Source organism: Esox lucius, chromosome 7 (assembly GCF_011004845.1).
Source record: "Esox lucius isolate fEsoLuc1 chromosome 7, fEsoLuc1.pri, whole genome shotgun sequence".
Classification (NCBI taxonomy): Eukaryota; Metazoa; Chordata; class Actinopteri; order Esociformes; family Esocidae; genus Esox; species Esox lucius.
The window spans coordinates 23,498,499-23,525,851 of record NC_047575.1 but is presented as its reverse complement, the minus strand read 5'-3'; the positions used below and the strand labels follow the sequence as shown (position 1 = coordinate 23,525,851).

At 44.1% G+C, this 27,353-nt stretch overlaps 1 protein-coding gene across 12 annotated transcripts in view; it reads left to right on the top strand.

Moving 5' to 3' along the window:
- Nucleotides 1-27,353, top strand: part of auts2a (activator of transcription and developmental regulator AUTS2 a) — a 447,079-nt gene that overhangs the window by 305,655 nt on the left and 114,071 nt on the right. For all 12 annotated transcript variants that reach the window (XM_034293328.1, XM_034293333.1, XM_034293331.1 and 9 more), the window contains one exon: nt 15,808-15,837. In XM_034293328.1, the coding sequence (XP_034149219.1) occupies nt 15,808-15,837 (30 nt within the window). The remainder of the gene's footprint in view (nt 1-15,807; nt 15,838-27,353) is intronic.

Below are 27,353 nucleotides of genomic sequence, written 5' to 3'. Positions count from 1 at the left end.
TCATGTTGATCAATGTACTTGCCAAGGTTGTGCAAAGTTGGGATATTATACAAAGTAATATAAAAGTTATGAAGACATACTCAATCATTAGATCCCTGTTATATATTCATTCCCTAATAATGTTTTTCCATATTACAAAACATATTTCACTTTGCAAAGGTGGAATAGGCAGTAAAAGGTCTGTAGGAAACAACTCTAAATTTAATTTCAGGGCAGCACAATGTGCAAAGTGTGGTAATGTAGTCCTTTACTAGGCTAATGTGCTGTTCTGTAGAATGGGCTGGGTAGTTCACTAGTCATCATTTGTGTTGCCATGTCTTTCACAGAACTCATGTTGACCTCCGACTGTGACGATCAATATGAAAACTAGGGCCTTGGGGGGAGGGGGCAACACAGTGAGTTCTCCAGTTGACATTATTGAAGAGATAGATCCAACCCAGTACAAATACGGGAAAACATCTGAATTGACAAAGAAAGACCTACAGGAAAACTGATTCTAGGCTCAAAGTTCATTTGAAAGAAAAAACTATGCAGCAATTAGATAAGTAGGTTTAATATTCCCCCAGAGATGATCTAATGGAACTGTAGGCCTAATGTGAATGGTTTTGTGGTAAAATACTCCTATGAATCTAATCTTTGAAGAACTCCACTCCCCCTAATTTGACTTATCTAGGGCCGGCTCTGTGTTCCCTTCAGGTGTTCAACTCCATTTGAGTTCTAATTGACCGAATCTTCCATCTGTTGTCCGGTAGTGGCCTGATGTGATCGGTTTGGTGTAACATACTCCAGCTTCTCCAGCTTCTTATCATCTCATTCAATCACTGAGGTGAACATAGAAATTAAATTAGGGCTACTCTTCCCAAATACTCCTATGTTTACACATCGGTTTCTTGCTTTTCTCTGACCTTCCGTCTTTTCCACTAGGCTGTTGGAATTGTCTTTTTTTTTTTACAGGGACATCAGTGTTGGTCAGGGAGCTGTTTTTCCCGTTACTTAATAAAAGGTAGCATGCTCTCTCACCCTCCTGAATCGGAATGTCAAGCCGACAGCCTTCTCTCCCCAACCCCCCTTTAACCCTCCACAGGTGGTTCTGGGGAGAGGAAGAGCTGTTTGATGGACAGAGGGGCCAGTGTTGCTGCTGGTTGATGTGGGAGTTTGGATGTCAGATGGTTGGGATGCGGCCCGTTGCCCTCTCCCCTCCTGCTGCCTGCTACCATGCTCCTCCACTTAGCATGCTAATTAATCCCATCCAGAGGGCGGTGTCACTCACCCAGACCAGGCCGGTTCTATGCTGCCCCACTCCATCTCTCCCTCCGCTGGGAACAATCCCACTGGGCTCATCCTGCTTTAATTGAGCACGTTTTTCAGGAGCACATGTCGTCCCAGGCTCCCTGGGATTACGTTAGAGCCCTGTAATTCACCCGACTTGTCTGCCTGCCACAGCACCGGGAGAGAGAAGAGGATAAGACGGTCGGGGAGATGGAGGAACATATAAATAAACCAAACAAACAACCAAATAAGCAGACACAAAAAGCCAGACAGAGTGTTTATGAGCCCCCCTGGGACGTGGAGGAGGTGAAGGCAGTGGATAATTAGCACAGGAAGGAGAGCTGGAGTTGGGTGCGTTTGATCTCTCTGATGGAAGAGCAAATGTAATTTAGCACGCTGCAAGTAATTTGTTTTAACAGTTAGCATGAGTTCCTTTTAATTTCATTTTGCCTTGCATCAGTCTTTCAAATTAAATATTTTTATTTTGTACAAAGTGGATCTTTTGCAAGCCTGCCGGCTCAAAGACTAGCGCAGCAGCTCGACAACAACTAATGTTTATTCATCTTTGCTTGTTTGCATGTGGCGTCGACACAGTCTTGACAGAGGAACTCGGCTGTGGCTATCATTCGACTTCATCCCACTTAATAAGACTACTATGAAGTGCAGTATGACAGCTGCCTAATCACAATATTAGAATAGGAAATCAGTTTTTGTCACTGGAAGTCAAATTGTTCTGAAGACACGATTACGTGGCTGCATTTGTTTGTGTGTGCTTACAGTATGTAATACAGAATTCAGTCTCTTTCAAAGTGAGTTCTACTGACAAACCTAAAGTTAATGTGAATAATGTGAAGTCCTCAGTGTGTCACAGTATTCTGCTGGAGTTGTGAATTAGGATGCTTTACCCACTGTATCGTAAGGGATCTCATCTCCACTTATTCTCATTAATATTATCACTCTGAACGGCCTGTTCCAACTCATCTCACTAAGAAGGAGGCTGCTCACTCACCACTCGACGCTTCGCCCTGAAGTTTATCTTGACCTGCCAGGGTGCTGTCAGCTAATTGCTGCCGTGCTGCCGCCCGTGACCTAGGAGGGCATCCTCCTACACCGAGGCTTGGAGCCGCCCAGGCAACAGGGCTGCTGTGTGGGGAGGAGACGAGACAGAACGGAGGTCTTATCAGGAGGGGTCTGTGCTAGCATATCTCAGCAGCTGCTACTCTGAGCCATCTTATCGGGTGTGGTCACATCTCACCGAGTGGAGGCGGAGCTTTCGCTGTCATTGGCCGAGCTGTGGGACAAGAGTTTAAGACGGGAATAATGGGTTTGATTGTAGGATGACTGTCCATGTCAGATCATGTAGTGTTAAGAGCTCATATTCACCTGGCTTTTTAGTCTTACTGAGGAATTTGTCACAAAGCATCTGCTTTATCCTCTTACAGGAGGACTTCCTACAATGCTATACATTATTTATGTTTATTTTCAGATTTAAAAATGCCTTTGATGTTTGTAAATTACACTTTGATTTGATTTTCCATTGCTGAAAATGTAATTATAATTCACATTTCTCATTGTACAGGATAATTTTTTTCTCCTGCATGGCCTAGATCCTACATATGTAGCCTATTATTATCATACCTTGAAACATTTGGGATATTTGGGATGTCATGTGGTACATAGAATTCTGCTGGCATGGCTGAATTATTTCTATGCTGTAGGCTATGAATCCAAAATCAGAACTGAGGAACAATTCAGTTCAATAATAGTATGAGCTAACTCTGCATGCACATTGCTCCATCTGGGCTCTGAGGCCTCAACAAGTTCTAATATCTCAGTTATTTCCAAAATCCCTTCAATCATCCCCAAGGGACCTCAGTTACCTGCAATGTCCCAGCAAACAACAGCCACAGCTGTATTTGTTCTAATATGAACTGTGGTGAGGGAGTTGGGCCCATCGCGGTTTCTCAGCTGTCTGCTTGGCAGCGACTGTCTATGGGGCTGTTAGCAGTGACAGCTAGCTAGCTCCTCTGCTCCACTCATGTTTATGGATGGGACTAGAGGCAGATTGTTGGTAGAACAGGAGAGACTGGTGTCAGCTGGCTGGCGCTCCTCTCAGCGTCTCCTCTTCCTTTTTCCTCTTTAACAGTGCAGGCCTTGAGATTCTTTTTTCTGGAACCCATAATGATACCTGGAGAATCTGCACACACACACACACACACACACACTTTTGGCAGCTGCATGAGATAGCGGCTCTATGGTTACAGTGATGATAGAAATCCACGGACCTCATTTTGAGCTGGCAGTATGAATATTAATGGGTCGTATTTCAGGCCCTGGCTAATGACGAGGAAAATTCCCTAATAAAAACTTGATGTGATGGGCAATGACCCGCAGGGTCACGGGAGACAGTGAAAGTTAATAGTGTGCCGTCAGGTGTGAGGATTAGAGGCCGGCCGCAGACAAAGCCCCTAATCCTGCCTTTTTACCACCTATTCTGGCTGGGTTATGGTGAACAGGCGGCTGGGAGTTTACAATATGTGGTATATATCTAGTCCCCTGAATACTGGCGATCGTCACCGACCTACAATGTACAGGCCATCCTCATGGGCCTGTGGTGATGTGGCGTACTCACATACAGGCCATTCTACAACCCAATTTAAAAAAAATGTAGGACACAATGTAAAATGCAAATAAAACCAGAATGCAATGATGTGCAAACCATTCATCCCTATATTTATTTGAAAATATTACAAAGACAACATATCAGATGTTGAAACTGAGACATACTTTTTTGGGGGGGAAAAATACATGCCAATTTTGAATTTGATGCCAGCAACACAAAAAAAAGTTGGGATGGGCATGTTTCCCACTGTGTTACATCACCTCTTCTTTTAACTTCTTTATAAACTTTTGGGGACTAAGGAGACCATTTGCTGTAGTTTTGAAAGTGAAATGTTTTCCCATTCTTGCTTTATGTAGGATTTCAGCTGCTCTACATTTTGGGGTCTCGTTTGTCGTATTTTTTGTTTCAAAATGCATCAAATGTTTTCAATGGGTGACAGGTCTTCACTAGGTGTGAAACGGTTCACAAAACTCACATTTCGGTACGATACGTTTCAGTGGTGTCACGGTTCGGTAAGGTTTTGATACATAAAAAAAAATGCCTGTAATTTGTATTTAGCTTATCCATTTATTGTAATAGTATACAAGGCTAGCTTGAATTCCCAGGAGCATATGGAAAGAAAGGGGCAACAAAAAACTACAGTGTCTGCCTTATAACATGAAAAAAAAAGTAATTAATATCAGAGCTTCAACAAAAGTGCATAGTCCAGCAGCAGATATGAAAACGAATTCACATAGCAGTGCCACAAAATAAGACGAAAATAAATACCGTAATTTCCCGTTTATCAACCGCGACTTGCACATGGATTTTGAAGACATTCAGCCGCAGCAGTTAATACGTGGGTTTGGCACATTTTTCACAGATGACTGCTTGACGACGTGGAGGTCTCAGAAACACATGCAGCAAATACGATACAACTGGCGTTACACGGTTCTAAAAAACATATTTTATTCTTCAACAAATTCATTTTGGTAGCGCACTATGACAGATGTTTAATGTACAATATATGTACGAGTCATAATTCTCTGGGCAAATGTAGTTTTTATTTGGGTGTGATTAATACACAGGTTTGTATACACACCAAGCCATAAATGAATGGTGCTGTTTATACATGGTGCCAGATACACGCGGTGAACTACGGTAGATTAGAGGTCAAGGTTCTCGTATTGCAATTCAAATAGGCTAAATGTTGTAGAGGTTTTATCCACCACTCGTTGGCAATCGCCGTTATAGTTTACAGGGGAACCGAAATGTTCCAAGATGGCAGACCGAAATAATGCTGGGGTGTCTACTAGTTCTGATTTGCCAATGCTTGCCATGTTGCTCCTTTGCATTTTGCTAACTTCTACTTGCTTCATTAGAAAATTGCTTTTACCACCGTCTCTCTGTTCCGTTCTTGCTGGATGGTAATTGCTAGCATACAGCTACGAGACAAAACAACTTAAATACCATGTGGATATTTTCCCATTGGTTTATGCAATGATATTCTTTTATATTTTTTGCAATATATATTTTTTGCAATATAATATATATTTTCCTGGTTATAATATATGATTGATGTATTGTTTGGTTTACAGTACGTACCGAACCGTGCACTGTGGACCCTGTACCAAACAGTTCAATATGAATACACTGTTTCACCCCTAGTCTTCACAGATATTAAGTCACCCATGCCATGTGCACTAATGCACCCCCATACCTTCAAGAATGCTGTATTTTGAACTGTGCACTGGTGTCTCTTTAGCCCGGAGGACCCAACGTCCAGGATTTTTCTGACCACAGGGCTGTTTTGCACTTCGCCTCAGTCCATCTAAAACTAGCTCAGGCCCAGAGAAGGCGGCGGAGTTTCTGGATCTTGTTTATATAAAGTTTCTTCTTTGCATGGTAGAGTTTTAACTAGCATTTGTGGATGCAGTGACATACTGTGTTCACAGACAGTGGTTTGCCTGTGTATGTCTTTATACATGACCCTGAACACATTGACATAATCACTGTTTCCGGATGGCTTTTGCACGTGGATATAGATCATTAGCAGTGACGACACCAGCTGACATCCCTGTGTAATGTGTGCACTAATTAAAATGCGCACCAAGTGAATCTCAGGGGATGTGTCATGATGTTACAAACAATACAATCTGATGTATGTAATTTTTTGCAATGTCCTTCCATTAATCATTGATCCAGCACCTGTCTAGCGCAACAACAACCCTGATTATGTTGTTTCAGATGTCAGGGCACAATGGGATTTTATGTGTTTGTGTGTAGTCGTAATTGTGTGTGCGTAGTTATCCTTACCTGGTAGACCAAAAATCCTTACAAAGATGGTAAGATAAGGAACGTTTGGGCTTTTGACCTTTTGCAGAGGAAAATAGATTTTCCGGTTCAGGGTTCATTTAAGTTTATAGTTATGATTTGTTAAGCTTAAGGTTATGGAAGACAACTTGTGCACCCACATGGTTTCCTATAATGTGTTTACATGTGTGTGTTTGAGGGTGTGCAGGTTAGTGTGTGTGTCTCTGAGTCACCTCACCTTCAGTAAATTCCTCGGGGTTTGCGCGAGGGAACGATGTTGAGCCGCCTCTTCAGACAAAGATGTTGAATTAGCGAAATACCTGCTAATAGAGGAGCTGAGTGGCCTCCATCATTGTCATTCTCCTCCTCCCGCTCCCGCTGCCTGACAGGTTGGGTGGAGGCGGGCAGGAGGGGCCCAGCCTTGCAGATCAGCTGAGTACTGTGCCCTGCGGCACCATCTGTCTTTGCCAAGCACCACTTCAGGGCTCCATCGGCACATCTGTCGAGGAGAGTAGCTTAACTGACAAGTTATTTTAAAGGAAGACACCCCCTTCTCCTGAATCTCAACACACCCATATATTGTACCAACACACATCTTTCTACCCCAGGCAAAATATCTAAGACAGTGCATATGTGTGTGTGTGTGTGTTAGTGTGTGTGTTAGTGTGTGTGTGGGTGTGGGTGTGGGTGTGGGTGTGCGTGTGTGATTTTCCACTTTGCGAGCAGGTGTCGGCCTTTCATGCATCACTATTTTCCACCTGTGAGGTAACGCCTCTAAATTTAATCTCTTTATACATACACCACTGTCTAATTGCCATGATTGCTGTGGTGCTGATGTAAACTATGAAATAAACCAATATAGAACTAGTCATTTAACTTTAGAAGACTGTGTCTAATGTTTATTCAAATTTAGGGTTCTTATGCCCCACCCCCTTATCTCTTTTCCCTTAACTTAGTTCACAGACTAAATGAATGTCATTTGGACAAACTTAGTTTCTAGACTAAATGATTGTCATTGGAAGAGCTTAGTTCACAGACTAAATAAATGTCATCTGGATAAAGCGTAGTTCACAGACTAAATAAATGGCATCTGGATGAATCTTAGATCACAGACTAAATGAATGTCATTGGGGGAGCTTAGTTCAAAGACTAATGAATGTCTTCTGGATAAAGCTTAGTTCACAGACTAAATGAATGTCATCTGGATAAAGTTTTACATTTGAAAGGCCTGCTGCAATTGGATAAGGGTGGACGTGCAATGGAACGGGCGTGGTTAGATCCGGCCAGACAGCAGCAGGAGGGACTCACTTGGCCAGTGGAGGACGTTAGCCTTATGTCACTGTAGCTGTGCGGCAGGCTGTCTGACTGTCTGAATTGAAGCCCTCCAGCTAGTAGTGGGGCTTGTCTTTTTTTCCCTGTTCCCCCTCCATACTTTATATGACAGCTAGACATCAAGCAGATGCTGGGGAAATGATATGTTAGATGTCATCGCTTTAGACCTTGGCTTCATTTTAATGACCCACCCACCCTAGTCAGACATGTCATGTTGAATTTCCTTATGTTTGGGAATCCTGTGTTTTTATTTGGCATTGGGGGGGGGGGGGGGGGGTAAGGATCGGAGAGGTCTGGGTTCATTTAGGATCATCCATGTGATGCTATATGATCTGCTAGTGTAGCTGAATATTGTTTAACTGTTAGAATGTTAAACCAATTAACCTGAGGTCTGAGTATAAACAATGTGTACCAATACATGTTGTTTTTCAGTTCACCTTCTGAGCTACTGGCATCTATGTTTCAGTAACGGCCAGTGTACCGGGAGAAAGTCATTGTTTGATTTGAACAGGCCTTTGGGGTGTCCAAACTGGACAGTATCTCGGCTTCCCATCTCCTAGGTGGATTGTCCAATGTCCAATTGTCAAACAGTGAGACTGTTTAATCTATTTCTATTAAATGTTCCACATTGGTTTCTGCATTGACTTCTTTTAGAGATGTACAGTGCATTTGTTAGCATGTGGTGTTGGCCCAGTCAGGGATGGTGTTCAGTCCTGCATGTCTTTTAAACCATGAGCTTCTCCCCAAACTACCAGGGTGTATTTACTGTTCCTCACCTCACAGTGGTGGGTTGGAGGCAGGCTGGCAGGCCTGTGCCTTGTGTGGGCATGGGGACGTGCGAATGAGCATGGCACAGATCCCTGCCTGCCTCACCACCATCATGGCCCCTCTATTCCCTGTGAATAACACACCAGAGCCTGGGCCCAGCAGTATCCCCGGCACACTGCCATATTGTGGGAGGGAGGCATGAGGAAGGAGGAAGGGAGGGGGTGGGGAGAGAGGAGTGGGTGGGGGCCACAGGCTCGGCAGGCCTGAGAACAGCCGCCTCCATGGCAGGCAGGCCTCCCTTCCGCTTTGCTCTGTAGGGAGGAGCGCGGGGCTCCAAGATGGCAATCAAGGCTTGATTTGCCAACACATTTCCAATGATTAAAATGTAATTAGCACAAGCGAGCGCCTCCTCCCCAGCTAATTTCCAGGCACACTGTGACAGGCAGGCGGTTGGCGGCACCCGGGCCCCAGCAGCAGATGGAGGAGCAGGCAGCGGGAGGGGAAAAAAACATTTTGCATCAGACTGTTTGCATCAGAAAACCATCAGGACGCGCAGCTTTACTCTGGGAAGGAGAGAAAAGAGGAGAAGAGCCCTTGACGGCGGCACATCAAATTGGCACAGACAGAGCTGACCCTGGCAATAGCTGTCATCCTTCATGCTGCTGTCCCTCTAGCTTCCAGCCGGGCGGGCAGACAGGCAGACAGACAGACAAGCTGGCCAACGGGCAGGCAGACAGACAGACAGACAGACAGGCAGACAGGCAGACCGACAGACAGGCAGACAGACAGACGAGCTGGCCAACGGGCAGTCAGGCAGACAGGCAGGCAGGCAGGCATTTATCCTTCAGCTTTAACCCCTTTGGTGATTCTGCAGGAAATGTGTCCCGGGCAGATAACCATCCCCAGTCCTTAGCTCCACTGGCCCCTTAAATGAAGCAAATGACGGTGCTGCTATCAATTCTAGGGTCATGGACGGTGACCAGCCATACCCCGGGCTAATACCCGACATGATGATGGAACAATGACACATCCATCAGTTCCTCCCAGTAGACATTCAGGAAAATATTAAATCAGTCTCTTGTGACATTAGAAACATTTGAAATTAAAATAAAATCCCTTCAGCGTGCCTCTGAATGACGATGAATTATATTGGTCTGCTTGACGCAGAATCTGCGTGTCCATATGTATTTGAGAGTGCATTTTGACACACAGACTCCACTGTTCCAGACCCCATGTACAGAACAGTATGAACATGACTCTGTGACAGTAGTTGTCTATGTTGGGGTGCCGGTGCTTATGACAGCAGAGCTGAATAATTGACTTTTCAGGACGTACGGTATCTCATTGTGTTTGATGTCCCTCCTACTTAATGGGACGAACTGGAGGGTGGAGAGGCATACAGACACAGAATCATGTCCTGATATGAAGTCCCATATTAATCAAAGGGTTGATGCGTGGACACAGTAGGGAGATCTGTAAAAGGCCGGGGCGGTGGAGGTGTGGAGGGGTGCTCCGGATACAGGTCAACATCAACAGCTTTCAGTGCTGAGGGTAATGTTTGACATTCCTCTGTTACTTAACCTAAACACTGAGGTCTGGGGTCTGGCTTGTACAGCATAATGTTGGAGCTGTGTAAATACCACTGGGCCTGGCTAGAGTATCGCTTTCTGTGGCGGCTGCCCTCCTCTCCCCCGTCTTCCTCAGAGGAGTAATGGTTTCCTTATTGTACATGACTGCATTAAATTTCCCAGAATTCCTTAAGCTGCCTCAGCCTGTCCAAGGGCTTAGCTCCGGGTTCTAAATGTCCCCATTGTTATACTGTGCTGTGGCTACATGGTGCTGTGTCCTTTTACTTATCCATGTCCTACAGTGGGAGTATGTTTCCACTCTGAAATCCTTTTGGCTGTCATTCCTCCTATTCGCGTTAACTCTATTTCAGTGCTTTTCGTAGCTTGCTATACCTAGTCCTTTGCATGAGTAAATAGGACCCAATAAATATTGTGATTCTGATGATTCTTTATGTATTGCAAAGTGATACTGTGATTTTATTGAGGCTTGATGTTATATATTGCTCACCATATGCTTGCTGCTGAGAGAGAGGGCCATGAGATAACCATAGAAATGAAAGTGATAAGAATAAATTGCCTCACTACTTAAAAATAAAAAAAATAAAGTTGAGAACATCTATGAAGGAAAGATACTGCAGTGTTGGAGAGGTAATGCCTGCCAATTCCTGAAAACTGATTGGCTGAAAGCTTTAGTGTATGACATGCCATAACTTTTCACAGCTGTAATTGTGTTGGTAACTGGTTTATAATGGCAACAAGGTCTCTCTGGATTTTGTGCTTACGTACAGGGATGTGTTGTGTCCAAGAACAGCTCTAAACTGTGGTATATTGGTTATATTGTAGCTTTCATGACTGTATTCATCTAACCACCAACAATAACATTATTGTTTTTCGTGTTGTGTCGGGGGCCTATTTGGACGACAACAGTTGTTGTGACAACAATTTCATTTAAATAAAATGTACATAATATGTGAATAACATTTTGAGGAAGTTTAGTGTTCATAAATCTCTTGCCCTGTCAAAATATTCATTTTTTTTGCTTTTGGGCCACATGGTCACGTAGTTTGCTGGCTTCCCTGTTTAGTTTGCTATAAATTTTACTTAATATAAGTTATTTTAATGGACTGAAGTTTAATTTCAACAGAAGAAAATACCGTCACATTGATTCAAACAATCCTAACAACATCTAAGATGTCTGCAGTTTCCCAGTTTTCAGGCTAGCACACATCAAAAGATAACATGAGCCATCCCACCTACAACGAAACAAAACAAAAGATAACATGAGGCATCCCACCTACAACGACACAAAACAAAAGATAACATGAGCCACCCCACCTACAACGACACAAAACAAAAGATAACATGAGCCATCCCACCTACAACACAACACAAAACAAAAGATAACATGAGCCATCCCACCTACAACGACACACATCAAATGATAACACGAGCCATCCCACCTACAACGACACAAAACAAAAGATAACATGAGCCATCCCACCTACGACACAAAACAAAAGATAACATGAGCCATCCCACCTACGACACAAAACAAAAGATAACATGAGCCATCCCACCTACAACGACACACATCAAAAGATAACATGAGCCAACCCACCTACGACATAAAACAAAAGATAACATGAGCCATCCCACCTACAACGACACACATCAAACGATAACATGAGCCATCCCACCTACAACAACACACATCAAAAGATAACATGAGCCATCCCACCTACGACACAAAACAAAAGATAACATGAGCCATCCCACCTACAACGACACACATCAAAAGATAACATGAGCCATCCCACCTACGACACACATCAAACGATATTATGAGCCATCCCACCTACAACGACACACATCAAACGATAACATGAGCCATCCCACCTACGACACAAAACAAAAGATAACATGAGCCATCCCACCTACGACACAAAACAAAAGATAACATGAGCCATCCCACCTACGACACACATCAAAAGATAACATGAGCCATCCCACCTACGACACAAAACAAAAGATAACATGAGCCATCCCACCTATGACACACATCAAAAGATAACATGAGCCATCCCACCTATGACACACATCAAAAGATAACATGAGCCATCCCACCTACGACACAAAACAAAAGATAACATGAGCCATCCCACCTACGACACACATCAAAAGATAACATGAGCCATCCCACCTACGACACAAAACAAAAGATAACATGAGCCATCCCACCTACGACACAAAACAAAAGATAACATGAGCCATCCCACCTACGACACACATCAAAAGATAACATGAGCCATCCCACCTACGACAACACACATCAAAAGATAACATGAGCCATCCCACCTACGACACACATCAAACGATAACATGAGCCATCCCACCTACGACACAAAACAAAAGATAACATGAGCCATCCCACCTATGACACACATCAAAAGATAACATGAGCCATCCCACCTACGACAACACACATCAAAAGATAACATGAGCCATCCCACCTACGACACACATCAAACGATAACATGAGCCATCCCACCTACAACGACACACATCATTATATAATCGATTTTAGTTGTTTGACGAAGACCCAAACTACACAGTGCTCCATAGCTACAATGTGTTGTGGATGTTTGAGATTCAAAGTAGCATGTTAACAATGTAACTGCACCTGCCGGGACACCATAAGGAAACAGGGTTGGTGATGTTTTGACAAATGGGTGCTGATGATGGGTGAGCACAGATGTCATGGGCGCCCACTGGCCTTAGTGATGGACAAAGGCTCACTAGCTGCTGGGAGTATATTTTGGAAAAGTGTCCCACGCTACTTTAGCAGGTGACCATAGCTGTTCTGGTCATGTCTTGTTTTAGTTTTGTTATGTCTTTTATTAAAGTCCTCCATTCTCCCTGCACCTGTGTCCTGCCTCTTATCTGAAATGTTACAAATTGGCTTTGTAAAGGCAGCACTCTTGTAATAGCTGCGGTGTGTGTTTGATGGGGCGGACCAGTACAAAAGGTATAACATCGAGTCAATGGCACTGAGTAATGACAAGAGCGTCTCCTATTTAGTCAACAAGTAAATGAAGGAGATGAAATGAGTGAAAAGCTTCAGAAAGGTATTGGGAAGTTTGTGCAATCATCAGGCATTAATGTGAGATGAGCTTCAATGTTTTATCATCTCATTTAGAAAAGAAGAATCACTAAGCAGGTTTCCATCCAAATGGTGACTGCGTTCAAGAAAATATTATTCTTTCAGCCCATTGTGTTTGGTAAACCGCTCAAAGGGTAGAGACACAGTTGTGGGATTAAAACAAAGCTTTTTATTAAAATCCCATGACCCCGTGCTTGGGAAACGTTTGTTTCTTTATAGCATTTTTGTTGGTTGATTTATTTTTCTGTGTTTTGCGGCGAGTGTAAAGGAGCATAGTGTGCTTGTGCTAAAAGGATGTGCCAACTGCCTGCCATTGTCTGTGAGTCTTGATCTCTGGCTTTCTTACTTCACTCAGTTGAATGGTATTTTCATTATATCACATTCTCTTATATTTTCTTCCCCCGCTCCAATTGTACCACAGGTATATTTGCATACCTCTATTCTCTGAGTAAAAGTAATGACAGCAAATGTCTTTTTCCTTCCTCTTCCCCCGCTAGCCTGAGTGTCTCATTTAGTGGCACCTGCAGAAGCGACAGGCGCAGGGATGAAAAGTGAAAGAGAGCAGTTGATTAAATCATCATCAAGTCGCGCTGCTAGAAAGTCAATTCTGCTCGCCGTCTACAATGATATCCTTTTATCTTAAAGTAATGAGCTATGGCACTTTTGCATCGGGTAATACGATGAGTTCTATTAGCATGTTCCATTTGCTTCACAAGCAAGGGCAAGTCATTCCAGCCTGCTTCTATCTCAGCAATCAAAGCAATTGGCTGCACAGGCAGGCAGGGGAAAAAGGGAATAGAAGGGGGTAAGAAAAAAAAAAAGGAATGAAAGAAAGAGAGCAAGGCTGGGGGTGTTTTTTATGGATCACAACACAGTGGAAAAAATAAATGTCCCCATTATTTTAACTCCTCGCCTGCCTTCCTGCCAGCCTACTCGGCTTGGAGTGCTCTGCACAGAGACTGCATACACTAATGAGTCCTGGGTCACATTACTCCTGTCACAGTGTGAAGGCTTAAACACATGGAAGCAGTTCAGACAGTAATACAGCTCATCATATCCTGTCTGCTCTTGCATTAACTCTGTGTGGGAGTCTGTTGCTCTGTACCATGCCGTGAGGGATGCACTGACAGGCCTGTTTATTCCCTGACTAGAATAAATACTGGATGAACGGCACCATACAGGCACGGTTAGCGTGTATCATCTGCATGACATGTGTTGTTGTATGTAATGGGGTACAGGAACCTACAGGCACGGTTAGCGTGTATCATCTGCATGACATGTGTTGTTGTATGTTATGGGGTACAGGAACCTACAGGCACGGTTAGCGTGTATCATCTGCATGACATGTGTTGTTGTATGTTATGGGGTACAGGAACCTACAGGCACGGTTAGCGTGTATCATCTACATGACATGTGTTGTTGTATGTTATGGGGTACAGGAACCTACAGGCACGGTTAGCATGTATCATCTGCATGACATGTGTTGTTGTATGTTATGGGGTACAGGAACCCACAGGCACGGTTAGCGTGTATCATCTGCATGACATGCGTTGTTGTATGTTATGGGGTACAGGAACCTACAAGGCACGGTTAGCATGTATCATCTGCATGACATGCGTTGTTGTATGTTATGGGGTACAGGAACCCACAGGCGCGGTTAGCGTGTATCATCTGCATGACATGCGTTGTTGTATGTTATGACGTAGAGGAAACTTATTTCAGCTACCAGCTGCCAGTCTACGCATCTGCGTTCTACTGTTGGCTTGACTGTGTGGCGTGTTGAAGGGGGAGAAAGATGTGGAGAAAAAAGAGAGGGAGAGAGAGGGGTGAGAGGGAGGGAGAACAGGAGAGTGTGTTTGCTTAGTGCGTTTATTGCCTCTGCATAATTTATGAGGTGCTGGAGCTGACCATCATGGCATTGTGCCGTGGGCCGGCCCCTGGGGCCGTGTGGGACAGGCCTGTAAATTGGATGCTGTGCTCCTGCTGAGCTCGCAGCACACGGCAGGCCCCTCTCTCTCTTCACTGGTCCAGTCAGCCAGGGGAATACAGAGCCAGAGGCCCAGCCTGCCTTCTACCTTTGAGCTCTGCAGGGAGCAGGGCCCCGGCTCAGCAGAAAGGATCAAATAGAAAGCACCAGGCTTAGGGAAGGCAAGGGCTGGCCCCCACCGAGGCCTGGCTCCCAGCGCTGTCAGTCAATCACCCCACCCTGGGCTGGCACAGGGCTAAACCCTCTGTGCTTTAATCGACACTACCCCCTACTCCACACACACACACTCACACACACACACCCAGTGCCTTCTTCATTTGCAACTCCAGTGCCTCCCCACTCCTCGGCCATATGCACAACTCAGAGGGCCGCCGGCCACCCAGCCTCCTACTAATTAGTTGATAAAGAATTAAGTGGACCTTGAAATTGAAATTGTGGAAGAAAAACTGAAATCCAACCTTTTTTTCTCCACAAAGGCCCCTTCCTGTTTCCATCTTTCCATCCTGCCTCTCAAACATTTATATAAAAATTTGATTTACAGACCTTAAAATTATGCTGGTACTCTTTTTGTGTTTGAAATTCCATCCATAATAATTCTGAGTTTTGAATAACCAGGTAGTTGCAAAATATTTTAATCAGCTGTTTATTTTTGTGTCAGCTGAACAGTATAATGGCCAGGTCTAATAACATCGGCCCACTGAATTTGAAGGAAACGCTTATCCAAGTACAGAAAAGGGCAGGTTATTAAATGAATAAAAACAGGGAGTTTGCAAAGTTTTTCTAACTGTGTCTGTCTGTTCTCTTACAGTGTGATAGCGAGAGTGACCAGGAAGACAAGGTAAGACTTCATTTTAGCATTGATCTTTCTCAACCAAGATATACCTCCCTTCTAGCGCTGCATTCATTTTTAGTTATCTTTTATCAATATGGTTTCAATGAGGATCAAATATTAGACTTTCTTTAAGAGTGTGAATTTCTATTTAATTAGAATGAAACATCTAGTTAATAACTGTGAGAAAGGCCTAATTAGCTTCACATTAATTATAAATGACTAAATGATGTGCGAAATCTAAATTGAACTGTTATGGCTTTAGATTACAGTTAAGTGGAGCTGTTATTGCTTCCATTAGAGTTTATACACTATTTTCTTCAATGGTTTCTCACAGAAGGATTGTGTACAAGACATGTATTGTGTTTCATAGATTTCAGCTCTAGTAAAATGTTAAAATAAACTGTTTTTTTTTGGTTAATGTACTTAAATATACAGTAAATCTGTAGGTGCACAATATAAACGTTGGTGTAAAATGTATTAAATGACATTGTTTACGAAAAATATTTATGCACACATTTACTAGTAGACATTACGTTTTTGTTCATTTTTAAATGTTTAATAATTCATTTATGCTTTCTCATGTGTGGCTGCTACAGATGCGACCCAGTCATTTATTCAATGAGTTTTAATTGAACTAATGACTGGGTCGTATCTGTAGCAACCGGAACATGAAAAAGCATAAATTAACGAATAAATGTAAATGCAAATGAAAATATCGAATTAATTTCTGTTAGAGTATGTTTGCTCATGTTGTCGTTCATTGGCAACTGTCTTATAAGCATTCAAAATGGCTCCATAAATGTTGTTGTTTATTGCTTTTTAAATGTTGGTGTTGGGTGGTCTTTTACGTCATGATTTGGTGTCCGATTTTATCTGCCCCAAAGACATCAAACATCAAAACATTCTTGAACTCCTTCAACTCACTTAAATCAGCAAAAGCATTCAACAGCACTGTATAAGTGAGCATATTTGAAAAGTAATGGGACAGATGTATCTTATGTCCAAATAGAGCGCTTATGTTTAGTATACAGTTGCATATCCTTGGCATGAAATGAGTGCCTGAAGTCTATGACATATTGGCTCACCAGTTTTCTATGGTGATCCTCTGTCAGGCCTGTACTACAGGCATCTTTAGTTGTTAAATCTGAAGATTGACATGGACTGTCAAACGTTCTCCACTTCCCTACAGCTCCCTACATGCTATTGATGTGTGTTTGGGAGTCATTGTCTCCCAAGCATACTTATGATGAAGTGCTGTCCAATGGGTTTGGAGGCATTTTCCTTCAGCAGACACTTAAGGATTCACTTCTCTGCCATCAGCAGTTATATATAGCTGTTGTATCTGAGCTACCTTAAATGCTGGACATGTTTTAACTTCATTATGGTGAGTATTGTTCTGTAATTCAATGTAGTTGTCTTCCTCGGCCTACAAGATCATTTTCTATTGCTAAGCTCATCGGTGCTTTCCTTCTCCTTAATAAAACTGTAAACTGTTGTTTTGGGTAAGCCTAATGTTTTTCATTTTTCAGCCTCTTACGGGCTTATTTGACTTGCATTCACAACTTTATGGTCCTCATGTTGACAGACACCAATAGCAGACTTCAAATGCCAACTCAAAGCCTTGAATTAAGACTAGACATTGATAGCTCTCTTATTTCTGCACATAGAACACACCTAATGTCCCAATACTTTTGGTGCCCTGGAATAAGAGGGCTGAGTATATATCGTGTGGCCGTTTATAATTAGTGTAACCGGTGTGTACACAAATAAACGCAGAGACATTTTGCCTTAACCTCATGAAGGATAGAACTGAAAAAAACATGCACCACTGTCCCAATAATTAGTTCACTGTATGTCAACATCCTTCCACTAAAAGACCATTTTATGTATTTAATTTACATTACAGTCCAAAACATCTGTTCCATTTCTATTGTAGTTTTGAAATAAATTCACCTGTCTCCTATCTTAAACAGACGTGGTAGGTTAGTCCAACACCAAGTTACTCTAATTGGTCTTTACGTTGCAGAGTTGTCAGTGGCCTGAAAATATTCCTGTTATTCAGAGATCCTTCTGAGAAGCCATAAACACTAAACGGGTGACTGTCATTCTAGCACCAGCGCAGTGATTTAGAATACCATTTGCCGTTTGTTGTTTTGTTTAGTTGCTTTTCTAAATTGAGTCATTACTCAGTGCCATCGATTCAAATTAGCCCTGCTGCGATGACAGATCCTTTTGTTTCAGCAAGGCGTCGTAGCCTGTAATCCCCTTAGTGATTTCATGAATTCATCCCGGATCACGTTACAGTGATGACGAACAGAGCCGAGCGCTGCACCGTACCTTTCTGTCATTGATTAATTGTGTGTTAAAATAACAGAGGAGGGAATTAGTGAACGGAGTGACTGTGGTCACTGACTCCCAGCGATCCCCTCTGGCTCGTGGAGTAATTGAAGCTTGCGCTCCTCAGCATCAACCCCCGTCACTATCTGTCCCTGGCAGGCATCAGCCTCCCTCACTCGCTCCTATCTTCCCTTCTCTCGTTCTGTCCGTCTTCCTCGCCTCTGTCTCTGTATGCCTCTCTCTTTCTCTCCCTCTCTATTTTTTCTCTCCCTCAGATTCCACCAGGATCATATTGAATTCTGTGGATGTGTTCTACTTTAGAACACGGCCGTGGAGAGGAGGGGGGTGGGGGGGTCAAATGCATTCAGATGAGGACAAACGTGGCTTATTTAGTTTCCTACAGAATCAGGAAATGGAAAAAGTGTTCCCAGGAGAAATCACGTTCTGCCTGGTGCAGAGAGGGCTCTGCCGTGTCGACAGGAGCCGCAAGGACTTCCGATAAGAGCCAGCTTTTCGTATTCTTGCTGTGTGTGTGTGTGTGTTTATGTCTGTGGGTGTGTGTGTGTGCTATTTTATAATACATCCTGTCTCCAAAAGGAGACTCAACACTGGCAGAGTTTTGACATGGATGTTCTTTAGGAAGTGACCTGTAGGATGGGAGTCCTCTAACATGATATGGTTGTAGTGTGTCTGCTGACAGCCCACACAACACTGGCAGAGCTGTGACATGGATGTTCTTTAGGAAGTGACCTGTAGGATGGGAGTCCTCTAACATGATATGGTTGTAGTGTGTCTGCTGACAGCCCACACAACACTGGCACACAAACACAGACACACATTATCAGGTGACCTATTACTCGGTCCCTATTTTTTCAGTGATATTGGTTGGTGTGCAGAGCCGAGGGTTTAGGCGTATTAACATGTTGACTGTAGGTGTTTCAGCACGTTTGGCTGATGGAGAATGTACAGTTGAAGTCGGAGGTTTACATACAACTTCGCCCAATACATTTGAACTCACTTCAAATGTAAAAAATCTCTGTTTTAGGTCAGTTAGTATCACCACTTTAGGATTCACCATTTCTGACATTTATAATAATAATAGAAAATGATTCAGCTTTTATTTCTTTCATCACATTCCCAGTGGTTGAGTTGTTTACGTACGCTCGATTAGTATTTGGTTGCATTGCCTTTAAATTGTTTAACTTGGGTCAAACATTTCTGGTAGCCTTCCAAAAGCCTCCCACATTAAGTTGGGGGAATGTTGACGTAATTGAGTCAGGGTTTTAGGCCTACTTGCTCAGGTTTGTAGGCCTCAACGCTTTTTCAGTTCTGCCCACAAATTTTCAATAGGATTGAGGTCAAGGCTTTGTGATGGCCACTCTAATACCTTGACTTTGTTGTCCTTAAGCCATTTTGCCACAACTTTGGAAGTATGCTTGAGGTCATTATCCATTTGGAAAACCCACTTCCTGACTGATGTCTTGAGATGTTGCTTCAATATTTCCACATAAGTTTCCTCCTCCATGATGTCATCTATTTTGTGAGGTGCACCAATCCCTCCTGCAGTAAAGCACCCCGAAAACATGATGCTGCCACCCCCATGCTTCACGTTTGGGATGGTGTTCTTCGGTTTTGCAATCCTACCCCGTTTCCTCCAAACATAACGATGGTCATTATGGCTAAACTGTTCGATTTGTTTCATCAGACCAGAGGACATTTCTCCAAAAAGTACAATCTTTGTCCCCATGTGCAGTTGCAAACAGTAGTCTGGCTTTTTTATGATGGTTTTGGAGCAGTGGCTTCAGGTAATGTCAATATAGGACTCATTTTACTGTGGACATAGATACCTTTGTGCCTGCTTCCTCCAGTATCTTCACAAGGTCCTTTGCTGTTGTTCTGGGATTGATTTGCACTTTTTACACCAAATTCATTCATCTCCAGGATACAGAACGCATCTCCTTCCTGAGGAGTATGACAGCTGAGTGGTCCCATGGTGTTTATACTTGTGTACTATTGTTTGTATCAATGAACGTGGTAGCTTCAGGCATTTGGAAATTGCTCCCAAGGATGAACCAGACTTCTGTAAGTCTACAATTGTTTTACGGAAGTCTTAGCTGATTTCTTTTAATTTTTCCATAATGTCAAGCAGAGAGGCACTGAGTTTAAAGGGAGGCCTTGAAATACATCCACAGGTACACTTCCAATTGACTCAAATTATGTCAATCAGAAGCTTCTAAAGCCATGAGATCATGTTCTGGAATTTTCCAAGCTGTTTAGTGACACAGTGAATTTAGTGTATGTAAACTTCTGACCCACTGGAATTGTGATATAATCTGAATGATAAGTGAAATAATCTCTCTGTAAACAATTGTTGGAAAAATGACTTGTGTCATGCACAAAGTACATGCACTAACTGACTTGGCAAAACTATTGTTTGTTAACGTGAAATAAGATACATTTCTCATGTTATCTTTAGCGCTTTGTAAAGGCAAGTACTGACTTAGCTCATGGCGTAAATGAGATCTAGACAGGGAAAAAAAAAATCCTCGGAAAAAGATACATAAATATCTAAAGCCTAGGTAGTCTGATAGAAGAACCACGAACAATACGTTACAAATGATGTTTTGGGGCTTGAGGGAAAGAGTCAGCTATGCCTTTAGATACTCTGGATATAGATTTAGAGAGTAAGACGTATCGTTGTTTTCAGATTAAAGGCTTGGCACTAAGTGACAGGGAGGCACGTGTTGGCAGTTGAAATGTAGACATGCTACTGCCTAGTGGGGTCAGAAGTAACAGATCGTTACAGGTAAAATTGCCATGTCACTTCACATTCAACCCGCCCACAAAGCAGCCAGTCTCCATCCAAAATATATTGCTTGACCCTAAATCTGCCTGCCATGTATATGAGTCATCCCGTGCATCACTATTGGCTGTATTCTTGTCTCTGTAGTGATGGTAAACTAGTGTCTGGCCAGGCTAAGGAAGAAGGTATTAATTCTATGGCACTGTAGTCATATCTTTGTGTTCCTTTCGACCCGTCTTGTTGTTTCCCAGTGTGTTATTTAACCTGTCAGGCGGGGGGGTGGGGGGGGTCCATCTGTGCTCAGGGCCTGTACTCGGGTCCATCCAGGGACTCCTGGTGGCTGATGAATTGGGGTTGGAATACAGTTTATGTGCAAGTGAGGAAAAAAAAGCTTGTCTCAGTGAGCCTATGCCAAACTCTTCTCAAAGCTTTTACTGGCCCGGCCGTTCCAGTTCTGGCCGTTCCAGTCCTGGCCCTGGCTGCAGTGTCCTTGGCCGTGAGTCCAGGTTCCATTCTTGAAAACCTCAGCGACTGTTATTCGGCCCTCTCTTCCTCCCCAGGACAGACAGCCAGGGTTCCAGGTGGTTCACGTGGTCGTTTTTATTAGAACTAACAGGTAGGACTGGGCTGTTCATTTGAAGCAGCTTGAGTCCCATTATCGCGGCAGGATTACTGGCAGAAACAGAAGAGAGGAGCGGTGGAGAGAGAGTGGGGAGGTTTCCATCGGAGAGGAGCGGTTGAGAGAGAGAGGGAGCAGGAGGGGAGGTTTCCATCTGAGAGGAGCGATGGAGAGAGAGAGGAGGTTTCATTCGGAGAGGAGCGGTGGAGAGAGAGAGGGAGAGAGAGGGGAGGTTTCCATAGGAGAGGAGCGATGGAGAGAGAGAGGAGAGGTTTCCATCTGAGAGGAGCAGTGGAGAGAGAGAGGAGAGGTTTCCATCTGAGAGGAGCAGTGGAGAGAGAGAGGAGAGGTTTCCATCTGAGAGGAGCAGTGGAGAGAGAGAGAGAGGAGAGGTTTCTATCTGAGAGGAGCAGTGGAGAGAGAGAGGAGAGGTTTCTATCTGAGAGGAGCAGTGGAGAGAGAGAGGAGAGGTTTCTATCTGAGAGGAACAGTGGAGAGAGAGAGGAGAGGTTTCCATCTGAGAGGAGCAGTGGAGAGAGAGAGGAGAGGTTTCTATCTGAGAGGAGCAGTGGAGAGAGAGAGGAGAGGTTTCCATCTGAGAGGAGCAGTGGAGAGAGAGAGGAGAGGTTTCCATCTGAGAGGAGCAGTGGAGAGAGAGAGGAGAGGTTTCCATCTGAGAGGAGCAGTGGAGAGAGAGAGGAGAGGTTTCCATCTGAGAGGAGCAGTGGAGAGAGAGAGGAGAGGTTTCCATCTGAGAGGAGCAGTGGAGAGAGAGAGGAGAGGTTTCCATCTGAGAGGAGCAGTGGAGAGAGAGAGGAGAGGTTTCCATCTGAGAGGAGCAGTGGAGAGAGAGAGGAGAGGTTTCCATCTGAGAGGAGCAGTGGAGAGAGAGAGGAGAGGTTTCCATCTGAGAGGAGCAGTGGAGAGAGAGAGGAGAGGTTTCCATCTGAGAGGAGCAGTGGAGAGAGAGAGGAGAGGTTTCCATCTGAGAGGAGCAGTGGAGAGAGAGAGGAGAGGTTTCCATCTGAGAGGAGCAGTGGAGAGAGAGAGGAGAGGTTTCCATCTGAGAGGAGCAGTGGAGAGAGAGAGGAGAGGTTTCCATAGCCTAGAGGTGCCTTTGATGTCCGTCTGGCCGCCAAGATCCAATAACATTCCCTGTTTCATAGTGCAGTTAACACCAACATGTTTTTCGCCATCTGAGAGCATTTAAAGGCTGATGAGGCTAAAGTGAATGTGAAATGGGCTCAGTCTTTAACTCTAATGTGCACATGTTTGTGTGCACAGACCATCTTTCAGTGATTTAAGAAAAATCCCCCATGCAGCTCCTTGAGCATGTGGACACAGCACATAGTTGCATACAGTTCAATTCCCTAAAAATGTGCTTCTCATGAAATATCTTTTGAAGCGTTAGAAGACAGACTGCTCTGTGTGGGTTGCTTCTCTTGTAGGTCTCTGTGACATAGTCAAGGGCACCAGCCACTCTATCCAGAACAGACTAGCTAAATGCCTAAGTGATTTTGCTTGCAAGTGGCACCTTAAACTGCCTGCCAAATTGTTTGGCAAAATATCTGCTGGTGTTAAAGTATTTTTTTAACACCAGCGTTAGCCCCAGACATGAGAGGCTAAAGACTATAGGCCTTTTATGAAGACGGCAAGTCATCCCTCATCCACCCTCTAATGTAAACTAGCTAATCCACAAGACCTTTATCATTAAAGTCGTTTTATTCCACCTTCCCCAGAGCCTCCTTACATAGATCACACCTTCACTAAGTGTGTATTTATTCACCATCAGTCTATCAGCGTTTGGCGACTGAGCAGTAAAATGCCATTTTGAAAGCTGTGTGTGTCTTATTAATGGCCTGGCATGGAAAAGTGGTGTAATTTGCCATAGTTGGCCCTTATTGGAGGCAAGGGGAGATGTAAGTGGGTGCTTTAGTGGAGCGGCCATGAAGAGGACCTGTTTGTCCTTGACATGAAATAAAGATCTGAGCTGGTAATATATTTGCTTTTCTTTTTTTTTTTTATTATTGTTTTACAGTGTTTGCCCTCAGGCAATTACAGCAGAAGAGTTGAGTTTGTCAATGAGCGAATGGTGCTGTACATAAAAACGCTTTATCTCCCCCAGCCCCCCCCCCCCCCCCCCCACTGCTGGGGAGCTGGATGAGTAATAAAAAGCAAAGGGCGACTTGTCAGCGTTAAAAGATAGTGTTTTTCCCCTCCAATGGAAGAGTATAGTGTTTACAGGCTTGAGTGGGTTCTCGCTAGGCTGAGGCGGAGGCTGATTGCACCAGAGTAGCCTGTCAGCCTGTGATTTGTCATGTTCTTTATAATCCTTGTCACTCCGCAGAGCGTTGTCATAGGTAACGTGTCTCTCGCCCCTTCTCCCATCTTTGTACCTAGTCTGTATAGGAAATTTGTATTTACTTTGGGGGAGTGTAATTTGTTCCTCATGGATAATATGACCCTTAGCGGAGCCGGATCATGGGTTAGTTGAAGTGATATTTTCCGGTAATGGTAGTCGTACATCATGGCTGTCAGGCCGGGTTAGGAGGCGAGCACATTACAGCTCCATTTTAGCACTGCAGGCATCTGGGATTATTTTCCATAACCAAGTATGACATGACCGCTCTGTAGAGTGCATTACATTTTTACTAGCTTTTTCTCCTAACACGGCAACTTCTGTGGCTTTTCCCCAGGACCGGGGAGGCGGATCCGGGGGGAGGGGGGATCGGGGGGAGGGGTCAGGGGGAGGGGAACGGGGGGCTCAGGGCTGCCACTGTGATGGATACCCGTGGAGTCCCAGCAGCCCCAGCCAAGGTTAGCCAGTGTCGCAGACCTACACGGGTCCCCTCCATCCCACTGGGGACAAATCCCTTCTCCCTCTGAGGCTGGCTGGGGCTGCCTGCTGCCTTGCCTACGCAAACACCCAGACAAAACTAAACACACACACAAAGCAACACGGAAAACAATTGACGGAGCGAACAAGAGGGAAAGAGATTAGTTTTTCTCTCCAAATAAAGACCTATGAAATGACTAACCATGGGTTTAAGGGAAATCTTGTGTCTTGGCATTTGTCCCCGCCAAGCATTTTTTGTTTAAGATGGTAAATCAGTAGAAAAACACCCCTGACCGAAAGATAATGACCCCTTTCCTCCTTCTGTCATTGTATCTCTTTTCCATCCATTCTTCACTTTCACAGACAGAAATTATCTTTATACGTGTCATATATGTCATCGAATTATTATTTTCAATTTGTACTTAAACCAATTTGGAGGTGCCCTACAGTTTCTCCCCCCCTCCATCCATGCATCCCTCCCTCCATCTCTGCCTCCCTTCCTCCCTTCCTCCCTCCTGGACAAGGTCACCAGTGTAAAGGCCACCTCTTGCCATTGACAAATGATTGCCCCCCCTGTCTGGCAATCAGCCGGGTCCCGGAGGTTGGCGAGCAGGCGGAGCTCATTAGTGCAGCTCAGATGAGAAATTAATAAGACCCGAGTTCTGGCAGAGCACTACATTGATGGCAGGCCAGAGAGGCCAGGGGCAAGGAGAGGAGAGGGGGATAGATGGACGGACTGACCCTGGTTGACAAATGGCCAGGTCAGCAAGTCTCTCGCTGTCTCTTTCTCTCTGTCAGACACACACACAGGCATACCTTCTGACAGGGCTGAGCACTGGGCCACGGGAGAGAAGGTCAGCAGGCTCTGAGGAATGGTACACCTCTCCCGCTGGCGCGCTGATAATTAGACACAACCACCGTAATCAACTGACAAAATGTCGTTTTTCTACTAATTGCATGAGGCTAAATGTCAGGGTAGTGATACAGTTGTTGCTTTAGTAATTTCCCTGTTAGGGATGTGTTCCATTAAAAGAACAATAGGATGCAAGGGGGTGTTTTGGTGTGTACTTATCACAATGCATTGTGGATATCTTCACTGTGGTGGGAGCTGTTTCCACGACGTACCTTCTCTGCAGTGGTCACTGACCCGTGTGCTCTGATCCGACGTTTTACACTTCTTCACTACAGTCCACGGTGTCTACCTACTGTTCTCCTCCAACAGCAGCTGTATCTCATGGTGTCATTCTGTCACAGTGCGTCTCCCTGGGCTAGAACTCAGCATCTAATGGGACAATAATCAACAAGTCACCCAAACCCACAAAGCAACAGCGTCACTAGTGGCAAACGCCCCCAAGCATTACTTTGTAAATATTTTTCGTTGTGTATATTTGGCAGGGACAATAAACAACAACAACAACAACATACATCTCAGAGCAATCGGTTAATCTCCCAAATGCAAACTTCGTGTACTGTGTTCTTTCTTGCCCTATGAATTAATACAATGGCTCTGCAGTGCGTAACATACATCTTACTGGCTCCCCACCAGGTCTCTCACCACATCATCGTGACTGATCAGTAGACTTGGGTTAGACCAAAGTGAAGTTAACACCAAGGTTCTAGTTTTCCTAGTCAATCCACCAGGTCCACAGATGTAATATACTAAAGTGATGAGGCACAGAGTGGTGTGGTATGTAGCCAGAGTACCACGGCTAATAGCTTTTTATAGCTTATGGCCGCAAGACGGAATACCAGGTACTCAGAGGATTGTGTAGACCAGCTGGCCGATGTCTTCACATCCTCTGACCCTGTCTGTGACACCAACTGGCTTCAAGCAGACACCCATAGTTCCTATGTCTAAGAGCCCAAATGGAATCTGTTTAAACGGGCATTGTCCCCTAGCCATTAAATACTTTGAAAGGTATGTTCGACACTTACCACGCAGGATTCTGGATGTCAATCGAAAGAAATTTGACCAATATGCGTGCGCACTACACAGAAACTTCATAAATGTGCCACACTCTACCTTGGAAGATGGTGTCTGGAGCTATCGATATCTGCAAGTTGATACAATATAACGTAGCGTCTCAAGTCTTCTTCTCTGAAAATGTATCATAAAGTAAATAAGCCCAAACACGTCCTCCTGCCTTGGGTCTTGAACCTCCTGAGCCCTGGTACTGAGGGTAGGCAACAACACATCCACTACGCTCCCCACAGTGGTCCCTCAGAATTGTGGGCTTTTGCCCCTTCATAAACTATTTGTGGACCCATGATTGCAGAATTCCAACAGCGTCTTCAAATTTGTTTCCGACACAGCGATGGTAGGCCTGATTACTGATGATGTCAAGACAGTCTGTAGGGAGAAGTTCAAAGACCATGCAGTGTAGTGCCCGGACAACAGTCTCTTACTGAACAGCTGCAAGACGAAGGAGCTGATCTTGAACTACAGGAAGGTGAGGGACGAGAAGACACCGATGACATCTTCAGGGCCGAGGTGGAGTGAGTATTCACATCACTAATATCACAAATAAACAAACATGGTCGACAAACTCCCAGAAAATTCTGAAGAAAGCACTTTAGTCCCTCGTTTGCCTTAAGGGGTTGGGAAGATTTGTCATGGTCCTTCAGTTCCTCGAGAATGTATACAACTGCGTCTTCATAACTGAGTCAGCACTTGGTATGGTGCTTTGGAAAGAGTTGTGACCAGTCAAGTTCATCATATTTGGAACGTCAACGGCTCAATAGACTGAAGTCTCATCATAATATGCGTCATAATCAAACTATTGGCATATTTTGATCAATATCACATAAAGTCTGTGTTTCGTTTAGGTTTACAGTGCCTTAGCGTTTCACCAACTGTGTAAATGTCCCTAGGACATGTTGACTTTCATCAATCTCTGTTTGACCAACTACTTTTTGTAGAGCAAATT